Source organism: Ctenocephalides felis, unplaced genomic scaffold, assembly GCF_003426905.1.
Source record: "Ctenocephalides felis isolate EL2017-DRISC unplaced genomic scaffold, ASM342690v1 CF-g0.4_SCAFFOLD_01170, whole genome shotgun sequence".
Lineage (NCBI taxonomy): Eukaryota > Metazoa > Arthropoda > Insecta > Siphonaptera > Pulicidae > Ctenocephalides > Ctenocephalides felis.
In genome coordinates, this window is record NW_020537324.1 from 67,554,319 (window position 1) to 67,568,489 (window position 14,171).

At 25.7% G+C, this 14,171-nt stretch overlaps 1 protein-coding gene across 1 annotated transcript in view; it reads left to right on the forward strand.

Annotated features, from left to right (window-relative positions):
- Positions 1 to 14,171, forward strand: part of LOC113367570 — a 173,556-nt gene that overhangs the window by 141,545 nt on the left and 17,840 nt on the right. Inside the window, exons 8-9 of the mRNA XM_026609167.1 lie at positions 2,548 to 2,673; positions 6,602 to 6,756. Coding sequence (XP_026464952.1) covers positions 2,548 to 2,673; positions 6,602 to 6,756 — 281 coding nt within the window. The remainder of the gene's footprint in view (positions 1 to 2,547; positions 2,674 to 6,601; positions 6,757 to 14,171) is intronic.

Genomic DNA, 14,171 nt, shown 5'->3' on the forward strand with positions numbered 1-14,171 from the left:
AACTTCAAATTCTTACTACATTTGAATAAAATGTAAATGTTTTCTTATTTATTTTCATAATTTTTTAGATTTTTTAGATTTAAAAACATTTACTTTATTGGATGAGTTGAATTATAGTATATAATTAAAATATGAAATTATTACCCAAGGGTATTATTGTAAAACTAAGGGTATTAGTTTAGTACTATTATACTCTAACTCAAAGTAACTAACTTTCATCTAAAAAAAAGAAAAAGCTCAACAATTCTCAGAAAAGACCACATTTCAATGTTCTGCGAAAGTTATCAGATATAATATAAAAAATATAACCTTATTTCAAAGAAGAATTATAGAACATTGTGTTTTCTTTTAATAATTTGCATACTTCTAATTATCATACACAATTTTGAGAACATTTATGCAAATAACACGATGCAATAGTTAGAACAACTTTCTTAGTGAGGCATAAATAATTAAAATCGTGCAAGAAATTCTAAATAAAGTAGATTTGTTATCTTGTTTGAGATTTCTTCAAATGTATGCACTTCAAATATGCACTTCTCATTTTAGTTTACAAGAAATACTGGTAAACTTGTTGGACATTCCGACAAGTAGTTCATTTTGTAAAAGCTATCTCATTGTTTAAAATATAGTTAGATGCATAGTTGTATTTATGCAGAAGTTTTCTTTAATCTTCTACATAAAACTGTTTGAGCTGCTTTGTTACTCGGTCGGAAAATTCCACTTGATTTATGGATCAACGTATTACAAAAGTTGCATAAAATGCAGAGTACTTTGTTATTTAAAAAAAGAATATAAGTGTATAAGTTTACTTTGTAAGTAAACTTATATACTTGTAGAATTATTGAATACATTTCAATAATTTTCATGCTAATGTATTAAATTTTACTTTATAATTTAAAATGAGGTAGCGTAATTCTTTAAGAAAGGGCTTTTCTTGCTTAAATTAAAATATAAAGTTTCATCGCAAATGCACTTTTATTGTAAGTACCTGTCTGATTGTTTTATGAAAATATATTTATCTTCTAGTATCAAATTTAACCAGTTAACTGTGAAGCTCTGATCGAACAGTTCTCAATGTTTTGTGTGATTTAAATCGAGCTCATGACGAGTCACAGAAATCACAGAAAAAAATGAGTTTATTTTATAAAATTGAAAAATTTTACTAATACATATTAAATTTTTGTTAACATAAATCTATATTATATATGCATTGAAAGGAATGGATTAAATTCAATGAAATATACATTATACATGTAAATGTAAGAAAGTAAGAATTGTTTTTGGTGAAAAGCATAAATTATTTCCAAAGTTGATAGTAAAGATATTTAAATAGCTAAAATTATTTTTTATTGATTAAGTGTATTATTTTCACACTTAAGGAAGTTTATGCAACTTGCCTTGAGGCAAAATGCGACTTATAACTACTTATCTAATGTAATTATAGCCTCAAAATGTGCTAAACAACGTTTTTAAATATATATTTTATTTTATAAAAATATACTTTAATTAGCAAATGGTCACTATTTTATTCGCATGATAATTATACTCGCTACCACTCTATGACGAGTATATTCGTCAATTACAGTTAACTTGTTAAAAAAGAAATTGTATTAACCATAAAGCAGTATTTCGTCTGTTAGAGTTTCTATTTTAAATTTGAAACAAGAAATTGTAGCTTTATCGTAAAATGATTTATAGGTTGAGAACCTGATTTGTAAAATAAATAATAAATCTTAAGAATATTTTGGAAAGACCAAATAATACGATAAAATAATTCTGATGTTCAAGTTGACAATGCTTAAGCGATTATTATACTTTTGATAAGAATTTATTGATCAAATGGATAACTTTTATATGGCATCTTAAGATACGTGTATATTTTTCCTGTTCATTTTATTGAAATAAATCCTTTTGCATAATTAATTATAAAACATATTAAAATATTAGTTTTAAACTTACTCCAATATCAAATATTATGTTTTATTTTATCAATACCAATCCGATGCATCTGCAAAACAAAGAAAAAGCTAAAATGATGCAACTTTGTGGAATATATTTTGATCACTAATTATAACACTAAGTGTCTATTGAAAACATTAAAAATCGCTAATGATCATAGAACTAGTTAAAACTAGGTTAATTATGTAATTGACTTCAATCTTTAACCCTATCATACATATATATAGTTATTATATTTAAAATTATTGCCTACATTTTGTATAAAAGTACAATGTCAAAAGTGTCTAAATTTAATACTACAGATCAAAATTATCATTATACATAAATTAAGAACATCTGATTAAGTCCACATACTTTTGTCTTATTATATCTCAATCTCAATTTATAAAATCCTAAATTTTTTTCTTTATCTTCTAATTGGGGCCTAAATAACATTTATAATTGTAATACACTTTTACTTCTTTTATTATTGATTCTTTTATTTCATTGTTGATCAAAGTTATTTAAAAATGTTTAACTTCTTTGGTGAATTTATCTGTACATTTATTACAAAAACTCTATTATTGTATTTTATTCTTTTTATAGCGCTCTTTGGAAACGTCTCGAGAAAACTCGTATGAAAGGGATGATGGCCCACCAACCCATCAGCCCTCTCATGGTCCATATTCGCAGCATCTCACCCCTGGAAATCATTACTCTCATCATAGACAGGTAAATAGTTAAAAATAAGCATATAAAATAAACATAACTATTTCATATATTGAATTGATCTGGAACTCTCTTGATATTGTTTACACAAATACTCGATACTATTAGTGGAGAGCTTAAATTCATATCTACTATTTATTTACAATTTATTAACGATAGTACTAATACGTGAATAAATATAGCTCATACACTAAACAAATTTGTTATACATAATAAATTTATACTTGCTCTTATTGCCTTAATCATTTACAACGAGTAGATTTTCTCCAAAAATATTTTCTTGAGGCATTCTTCAACTCAATGAATTATATCAACATCGGAGCTTGATAATACTTACCCTCAGTGCAAATAAAATATTTACAGAACGATTCTTTTACCACAGTGTCTGCCACTGATTTTATTACAGACTATTGACTAGTCCGAGCCTCCTTAATTAAATGAATGAACGACTTGGTTTTCTCTGATCATACATGATTAATCCGTCTGAGCTTTTTTGCAATTAGTAAAAAAATCACATATGTGTGAATGAAGACTTTTTCACATGAACTAAGTTATACACGAAAATATCTATAGAGGTATGATTATTTATCTGTATGACAGACAAGTTGGACTACTAAATATTGTTTTATATGCCTTATAATTCAGTAGATGCATCTTAATTTTTTTTCTATTACATTGATACGAATCGGTTTCGAATGAATAATCGTCATTTATAGAATATAAATAATTAATTACATAATTTATATGAATATAAAAAACCTGCATTTTCTAATAATGAAAGAAATTAATTCTCGACTGATAAATATCAAATATAATAGAGCACATTTTTTGTATGATTATTATCATGTGTTTCTAATAATTTAACTGTCTATATATAAATAAAGAGCGTTAATTTATTATTAGACCGTATCATTATTATATATTACATATATTTTTTATTAATAATTCATAATTCAATATCTATGACTAATTTGTTTCTGTTATTGTAATGCTCTATCTCCTACATAAGTATTTTTATACCAAAATCAAACAAAAAGTACTCCACATTCCACAAAACAAATAAAAAGTTTAAAAACTGGCTTTACTGTCAAAACTTTTATACCATGTTTTCGAACTTGGTTTTATTGATTTTGAATTAAATTGTTTTCCGAAGAAAATTTCTTAAGTGGAGATGTAAGCCTCCAGTTGCTTCTTGAGGATAATGATTTAATACTCATTTGTAAAATCTTAAAATAACAAAACAAAATATTGAAATAACATTATGATTTTTTTAAGTTAAATATAAATTGCGTTGTTGTAAAAATAGAATATAATCATTAACAAAAAAACAAAACTTGGTTTAGAATGCTTGCAGCTCACAGAAGCTAATGTTACTTATTGATACGAAATTTATCAATTTAGTATAGAAAGTGCGATGATTTTTTTAATATATATTATATGCAATAAAATATTTAGACGTATTAGATATTATATAAAATACTTATGATTTTTTGCCACAACATTGTATTAATTTAAACCGTCATTTATTTTAATGTATGACTTCTATTCCGTATTCGAATTACTTTTGCTCATTTATAATTAACACGATTTAATTGTTTTCCAATTTGAAGCTGAATGTATTCTAATATGTGCACTAAATTAATATATACATTATAATTATCTGTAATCGCAAATAATTAATTTTGGCACACATCATTGAGTCAATTTAAACCGCCAATTATACTAATTTATGGCTTCTATTTAGAGTTATTTTTACTTACTGTGATCTACAGCATTTAGTCATTTTCCATTAAAATCTATATTTGAAATATACAACACGTAAAACAAAATATTAAATATTAATACAGGTATTTGTAAAACTGAATATTTATTTATAGCACATATACATTGAGTTAATTTAAAACGCCGATTATATTAATTATGGGTTAAAATTAGTTGGAACCTCGTCATTTAGTTATTTTCCATTAAAATTTATATTTGAATGCGTAGTCATGAAGCCAAATGTTAAATATTAATACAGTTATTTGTGAAACTGAATAATTTATTATAGTATAGATCATTGAGTTAATTTAAACCAGCAATTATATTAATTTATAGATGTTTTTAAGAATTATTTTTACTTGGTCAAATACAAAAGTAATTCATTATTTCTTTATATATAATACGTTGCAATCAATAAAATGAAACTAAATATTGGCTATTAGTCAAATTACTTTTAATATAACACTAATTTTAATTTATTAAAACGGCATGTAACAGAATTTAAGATGTCTGAGAATATTTAAAACCGCATAACATTGTCTAAAAATTTTTTTTAAGACGACGTAAGCTAAATAAATTTTCTCTGACACTGTTGTAACTGTGTGAAAATGTTGTACCTTGTCTGATAATGTTGTACCTTGTCTGAAAATGATGTACCTTGTCTGAAAATTTTGTAACCTGCCTGAAAATGTTGTAGCTTGTCCGAACAAGTTGTGGCTTATCTGAAAATGTTGTATCTTGTCTGAAAAAGTTGTACCTTGTCTGAAAATTTTGTAACTTGTCCGAATATGTCGTGGCTTTCCCGGAAATGTTGTAGCTTTGCCGCAAATATTGTAGCTTATACGAAAATTTTGTAGGCTTTACAACAATATTGTAACTTGTCTGAAATTCTTGTCACTTGTGTGAGAAGTGTAATTATTATCTGAAATTGTTATAACATGTTGTAACTTGTCTGAAAATGTTGTAACTAATCCGAAAATATTGTAACTTATCCGAAAATGTCGTGGCTTGTCCGGAAATGTTGTGGCTTGTCTGAAAGTGTTGTAAGTTGTATGATACTGTTATAACTTTCCTGAAACTGTTGTAAATTGCGTGAAACCGTTGTAACTTGCCTAAAACTGTTGTAAATTGCGTGAAACTGTTGTAACTTGCCTGAAACTGTTGTAATTTGCCTGAAACTATTGTAAATTGCTTGAAACTGTTGTAAATTGCCTGAAACTGTTGTAACTTGCCTGAAACTGCTGTAACTTGTTTAAAAAAGTTAAAACTAATTCAAAAATGTTGTTGCTTGCCCGAAAATGTTGTAATTTGACCGAAAGTGTCGTGGCTTGTCCGAAAATGTTGTTGCTTGTCCGAAAATGTTTTAGTTTGTCGGAAAACGGTGTAGCTTGCTCGAAATTTTTATAACTTGTCCAAAAATTTTTTAAGCTTTTTAAAAAGAATGTAACTTGTCTTGAAATTATTGTCACTAGTATGAAAACTGTTTGCAACATGTTTGAAAATGTTGTTACCTTTATAAAAATGTTGTAACTTTTCTGAGAATGTTGTAACTTGTCTGAAAATATTGCCAAATGTCTGAAGATATTGTCGGAGAATATTATTATATAATTATGGTATACATCATCGCAATATATCAATATTTGTATTAAATATTGTGAAACAAATTGGACAATAATTATACATCTGTGTTTTAAGATTTATTTATTATCATATTATTTACCACCAATACTAATTGAAATAGGTATATAGTTTTGCTCGAAGTATTTTATAATATAATATATTCTTAATATTCTTAACAAATAAGCAATTTTTTTCTCATATGTACATATTTATAGTTCACTTTCTTTCAATTTTGTTCAATTTTTTTTATTTTTTTTACAAAATTTATATTAAATTTTTATTTTATTCATTAATTTCAATGTATATTTTTAATTATTTTTTATATTAGTATGTATCACTTAATATTATAATAGTGATTACAGTCTAATCAAGCAGCAATTAATTGATTTTACTAGGATATAACAGTAACATATTTAAGTTATAAAAAAATCATTTTGGTATACATCAACACTCATATATTCGTCATTTAGTTAGTAATCTTACATGTTAGAATGAATATACTTACATAACTTATTTATATTATTTTTTCATATATTTTTTCCTATTTCAGCGATATTCGCCTCACGACGACTACGGCTACGGCGGTTCTACGGGGCCACCAGACAACACCTACGGCCAGGTTAGGTCTTACAACAACGATCCCAGCGATCCAGAACCTTTATTCTACAACAGCAGACCGAGGTCATACCGAACTGATTATTCCAGGTAAAACAATCAATTTTAATTCAAACAACACATTATAATTAACACGGCAACACGGTTAACATCGTTTGCTGATGTCTCTTTGTATAACGTTGCGGTGCTCAAAATCCATTATTGGAATATTCAAAATTAATTGGAAATCAGAATTACGCGTTAGGGAATGGTTTGCTGTTATTTATATGCGTGCATTTTATGATTTTCATGTAGGTACTAATCCTGTATTTAAAAATATGTTTTTGAATTTATTTATTTCGTTGTATAAATTGATACTGATTTATGAAGGCAAAAAGCTAGAAATAGATTTAAGCAGCAATTGGACAAAAAGTCAAAGCTGGTACATCATTTCTATAACTAATTTTTATAGACTCAAGTTAATTTTTATGGACATTACTTATATATAATTCAATTTCAATGATTTATTTTAATTCTATACTTTTTATATTTTTACATATTGAGCGCTTTCAAAAATTTCGTTAATTTATTGTGCTTTTTATGTTTCCCAAATAACTTGTGTGTTTTATGCACTAAGGATGAGTCAAATAGTATTGAAACGTATGGAAGTTTATCATATTTTTTTAGAAATACAATATAGTTTTGTTGAATTATCGGGATGGGTATATGAACAAAGAACTTTTTTGTTTTTATCTATAAAGTATTCAATGTCTCAAAAAACTATATATTAAGGAAAAAAGTATAGGTGACATGATATTTTTGGCATCATCGATGGATATGAATAATTTTGAACAAACTTACAATATATTAAAATAATATGTTTGAATTATAATAACCAGTGATGCATGGCATAGTACTTATGGCAAATTGCTGGAACTTTCCGTACCGTAATTTAGAATTTTTTAGAATTTTTCAGTATCAATATTTCAATATAAATTTATTTGAAATAAATAAATTTAAAATAAAATGATAATAATTTTAAAAATAGCTTTTTTTAGAAATACTGATATTTTGTGAAAACATATATATTTTTTTTGAAAACTAAAATTTTTCGAACTTTTTTTTAATTTTGAATTTTTTCGTAGGTTTTTGATACCCATTTGCTGGGACTGTTAAAAATATCAGATTTTTGACCGCAATGGCATCTTTTGTAACTTTTTTTCTGGATCTCCAAAACCACTAAACCTGCCAATGCAAAAATTTAATCAATTCTTCATTACTTCAATACAAGTATAATATTTTTCGATTAATTCAAATGAGCAAAAGCTCAATACTTGAAACAGATTAATTTTAATTTTGGTGACCAAATAGTCCAGATATCTTCAATTTTTTAGAAATTTAGAAACTTTCATTCATGCATACATATGTTTGAACATTGTTGCTGTATATAGAAATGTATTCTATTACTTATTACTTTCATTGAAGAATAAACAATTTATTGCACGGACTTTTAATTTGCGGTCGTAAATGTGGTTATTTTGAATCAAATTCAGCAATGATTTAGAATGCTTTTAAAAATTGAATTCTTGTATATAAAATTGATTTTAATTTTTTATCATCTCTATGGTAGAATGAACAATTTGTTTGTTGTCAAGTACAATTAGAGCACGATTTTCATTTTCCTGATGTCACGTATTCATTTGGAATCGTACCTACTATATCTTAGATTAGAGCAACCAAAACTAATTAAATTCGCTTAGTCAATTAATCCGGGAATTTAACCTTTGCCGTATGCTCCAAATAACGCGAGTCAAATACATAGTATTATGCAAAATGGCATGCGTAGACATAACTTTATGATTCCAAATCTTGATAATAGTTAGAATAACATTATTAAATATTTATTTTTAACTTATCGTTTTTAATTTGCTACTAGCATTGTCTATGGAACAATTAAAAAAAATATTTGATTCGTATGAGACATGGTGATTAGTTTTATGCATAAACAGGTCCAGCCGATTCGGAGAAACGGAGCAAAATGCCAAACTTGTCGTTTTTAATTTGCTACAAACGTCGTCTATAGACGACATTTTGTTGACGACTTATGTGTACGACTATCGTCCATAGATGACAAACGGTCTATCGATTTTTGCTTCAATATTCTTCAATCTAAAAATATTTTATTTAACAAGTACTTGAAAGGTTTACTGTACTTTGGTAGCAAAAGAGTGATAGATCACAATAAGTTTATAAAAAACTAAATTAAAATCAATCAATAATAAAACATACATTAAATCAATGTAACACAAATAAAAAAAAATCAGGAAAAAATCTATGGAATTTATGACCCATCTTTGGATAATTATGTTAAGGATGAATTTCAAAATACGTTTATATTTTGTCATCTTCATGCTAAGATCAGCTCTTCTTTTGTTGGTTTTCTCTAACTCGAACCCAAAATAAAGAAACTTTGAAAATCAACTACGCACTTTTGAAATAAAAATAGATCCAAACGAGCCAAAGCGAAATTTTGCTGTATGTTTATTCCTGAAAAAACTTGGATGCAAAAAAAAAAAAAAATTTTGCTTATTTATTTAATCGTGTGAAGTATGAGAGCAATGTATCTAACATCAAGTAACTCAAGTTGTTTTTAGTAAAGGATTATAATTCAAAATCTTGTTTTGAACCAAATAATTAAATTACCGAATAATTAAATTCCTTATGTGTTTACGTCACATTGTTCCAACGTCGTAGAATTATTGTAAACTTATGAATAATTATGAGGAGAAATTGAGGTATATTGTTGACCTTTGCATGTTTTAATATTATTAATTGCCAGCTGCGTATTATTAGTCCAAGCGGATATAAATGAGACTCTTAAATAAACCTAGGTCTTAATCTTAATATAATCAGAGCACGATAAAAATAAATAAATAGAAATGAAATGATATTTACATTATATACATGAATACCGAGGTTTTGGTCTCATTTATTTCAATGAACGACTTTTGGAGTATATTTTCTTAAGATTCGTTAGAGATGAATCAGGATCTGCAAAATCCTGAAATACATATATGATGTATACACACACACACACAAATATATATATATATATATATATATATATATATATATATATATTGATTGTTTCTTTTCCGAACAGTAAATTCAATAATAAAAAACAATTTTGAAGATGTTTAATACGACGTTTTGGAACTAGGTACGTTCCATCATCAGGTTTATTCTGTCAAATACAATGTTTTTTAAAAATATTGATTAACATTAATTAATGATGGTCAATACAGATTAATTAGAAAAAAAAATTATATAGGAATGCATTATGTACCGGGGTAAAGAGTAATAAGAATTAGCTAAAAAAGGTTTTATATAAAATTGATAAGCAAAAATTATTTACCAGTAATAATTTATATATCCATATCACATTTTTTTTTTTTGAAGATACCTTCATTACGCGTCATATTGTCCCAAAAATTATAAATTCAATACAATCATTTCTTTGATAGACCACGCAATCATGTTGTCTCACTCTTCTTTTCATACCCAAAACACAACATTAGTAACTAAAACTTTATTAGAAAACGGATATCCCCTCACCCTCATCAATTCCATTACCAATAAAAGACTTTCCTATCATAAAAGTAACAATTATAAATCCATCTCCAAATTATTCCAAGACAACAATATTAAACCAACTTTTCACAGCATGCCTTACATTGAAGGCTTATTTGATTATTTTGCCAAATTACTCAAAGAAGAAAATATTTTTATTTCAGGAACAGCTCTATATTCTTTTAAAGAAATGTTTTCAAAAATTAAATCTACCACCCCTCCTAAATTCAATACTAACCTAGTTTATTCCATCCCTTGCAAAAATTGTCAAAAACAATACATTGGCCAAACATCACAATACATTCATAAAAGAATGAGACAACATGAATTAAGCGTCACTCATCATAAAAGCCGAAATTTCCAAAGCACTCTTGTCCAGCATTCCATCGAAAACTCACATAATTTCACCCAATTTTTTATATAGAGAGGATTGTACTTTTAAAAGACTTTTTTCTGAAAGCAGTTTAATCTTTTTGAATTCGTCAAATAGTGTTAATAAAAGATCAGATCACAATATCATTCATGACTCATATCTAAATTTTTCAAACCTGATCAAAAACAATTAATCCTAATAATTTTTGAATATGTATATATATACATGTATATGTGTTATAACATATGCACATCCATATATGTGCTTATATGTATGTTTTTGTGTGTACACTATATACATGCACTTGCATATATGTTCATGTATATAATTGTGGATACATTAATATATAGATATGTGCATATGTACAAGGGTCATTCAACAAGTACTGAAAGTCTGAATACTCATATGAGTATGTAGGTGTCCATATGCATGTGCATGTATATATATACATAATATTTCTCAACATTTACTAAAGCAATATTTCCCAGCATTTACACCATAAAAAATCATTTTTGCCAGGAATTCCGTACGTTGTCCTTTACATCTGGCCGACAGAACTCCATATCAGTGTGTTTAAGTCTTGTGTAGTCGTAACATCTACAAATATCCTCTAAAAAATCGAGTGTTTTTAACAAAAAAAAAAAATATTAGTGATATGGATATATAAATTATTACAGGTAAATAATTTTTGCTTCTCAATTTTCTTATTACTCTTTACCCCGGTACATAATCCATTCCTTCATAAAAAAAATTTCAAATTAATCTGTATTGACCATCATTAATTAATGTTAATCAATATTTTTAAAATACATTGTATTTGACACAATAAACCTGATGATGGAACGTACATAGTACCGAAACGTCGTATTAAACATCTTCAAAAACTAAATTGTTTTTTATTATTGGATTTACTGTTCGGAAAAGAAACAATCAATATATTGAAAAAATCCAGGACTTATCTATTGAATATATATATATATATATATATATATATATATATATATATATAATATATATATATATATGAGGAAATTAAAAATTATTTGACATAACTAGAATTTCTAATCGACAGTCATGTATTTCATTTTTTATTATCCTTGAACTAAATACTTTAATCATATTTCACATCATAATTTTTATAATTTTTATTTTATATGAATTCATTTAAAATAATTATTAATAATTATCTTATAATTTTTTTAAACATATTTGCAGACATTCTATAATATATATGTTTACATGCTTCCATTTAAAGACGTCGTACACGAAAATATAATAATAGTGCAAGGTGAGAATCAACAAATTTTAGAACACCTTATAAAATTTTACTTATTGACATGCTTCCACTTACTACCCTTTAAAGCACATTTTAAAGTATCACATCATTTTAATATTTTTGTCATAGTTATCCTATAGTTCATAATTTGACATAACAATTTGTTATAATTCACAATTACAGTTCAATATCATTGCATAGTATATCTATTTAAATATTTTTATACGATACTAATTTGCACTTAAATTATTAGTTAAAAATGTAGACACACTTATATTTACAAAGTCACAAATTGACTTATTTTTTAAGACTAGTTATAAATTTAATTATATCTCAAATTAATACAAAAACACTTGTGCTCAATTATGAAGTTAAGACTAATTTATTTTAAATTTAAGAAGCAATTTTTTGTCTTAAAATATTTAAGTTATAAATATTATTATCATAAATATACATGGATTGATTTGGTTTGATTTTCATCGGATCTAATATAATTAATTATATACTTTTTTACTCATAAAAAATTGTTGCCTTATAGCAAGTTGAATTTTTGAGAAACTAGGTTATAAGATTTTTATCTTATTATTCATATTATCATATGAACCTTCGTTTATATCATTATTGTTACACAAGTGCATGATTTTTTATAATTCGCATGTAAAACATCAATTTTTTACTCGCAATTTGTTCCTCTTTGAACACAAATAATATTTAATACAATTGATTATAAATATATAATGTTGCTTTTTGCAATTTATACCATATCAGGCAAATCAATTGTTATTCATTTCATACGATTGAAATTACCATAACAAAAATTATTACAATCGAAAAATTGTTTGATATAAATTCATGCATAATTAGTTTATATTCACATAGTTTGAATATGTAATTATTTTTGCAATGATGTGGCAATATTTTACATTTTAATATTTAATTAAAATTATTATTTGCAAAATATTTTGTACGTTAATTAAAATAATCATGCACATAATTTTTGATGTTCTGTGATGTAGATAGTTACATCACAAAATTAAAATTTCAATTAGCTTATTGATTTGAATTGTATTTCAAATCACGTCGAGTGGTTTCCAATCTTTTTGTCGTTTTTCTAATTTAGATAAAGTAATGAACCATCCTTCCAGAATTGTCGTAACAATTGCAAATATATATTTTTATGAGACTTTGATTTAAATTATTTTAAATTCTCTTGAAGCTGCACAATATTTTTAAATAATTAAGTTTTTAAGTCTTTAGATTTTAATGAATGAGATGAGAGTATATGTTTTTAAATCATTCTCATATTTTTCGAATACTTTTGAAAAGCATAATATTCTTAGATAATGCACTAGCCTTAACATCTAACTAGCTTAGCATCTAACAACTTATCAATATATTTTGTCACCTAAAGTATTAAAAACACATTATAAACATAGAACACAAATTTTGTTTTTCATTTGAGTTTCATGATATTCCTTAATATTGCACTTAATACTTGGTAATTAATTATTTTATAATAATAAATCGTTAGAGTCCAATATTTTTAATTCATTGTGCTATTCAAACTATTAAAATTCCTTTCAAAGAGCACTTGTACTGTTTTTGCATTTTTTAACATCATATGTTGATAATTTAAGAACATGGTAGGTATATAACGATAAATTAAAATTTACTCCTACTTTAAAATCATCTAATCTGTCTAAATTTTAACCTTTGGGTTTTTTAAATTAATAAAATCTAGTCAATGTTAATCATTGATCTTGGTAGGTATAACTATAAGTTATTACTTTTTAATATATTCGATCTTGAAGTCCAATTGTTTTTGAAGATATTTTTCATTTGATAATAAATTATAACCTAGACTTATTTATTTTTCTATCCTTTGTATTGCCCAAAATGGAATGACCTCTTATTACATTATCCATTCACATTCTTTTTGTATCAATTTGGAATTGTAAATTTGATCAAATTGTTTCCCTAGCACTGTTTGGATTTTGTTAATGAAGTTAAAATGCACTAAACGGACAAAGATATTAATTATCTCCATGTTCCATTTGGCTGATTGTTTTGAAACTTGATAATTATTGGCCTTCTAGATCATCTTAATTTAATTCATTTTGGTCAAATCATTCCATGATAGTTCCAGAACTCATTCAAAATGAGAAAAAGTCTATTTATTGCAGTTTGATGTAAATAAAAATGTTTGAACTGACATCGACTAAAAGCCTTTAACAAAATTTGAGTTAC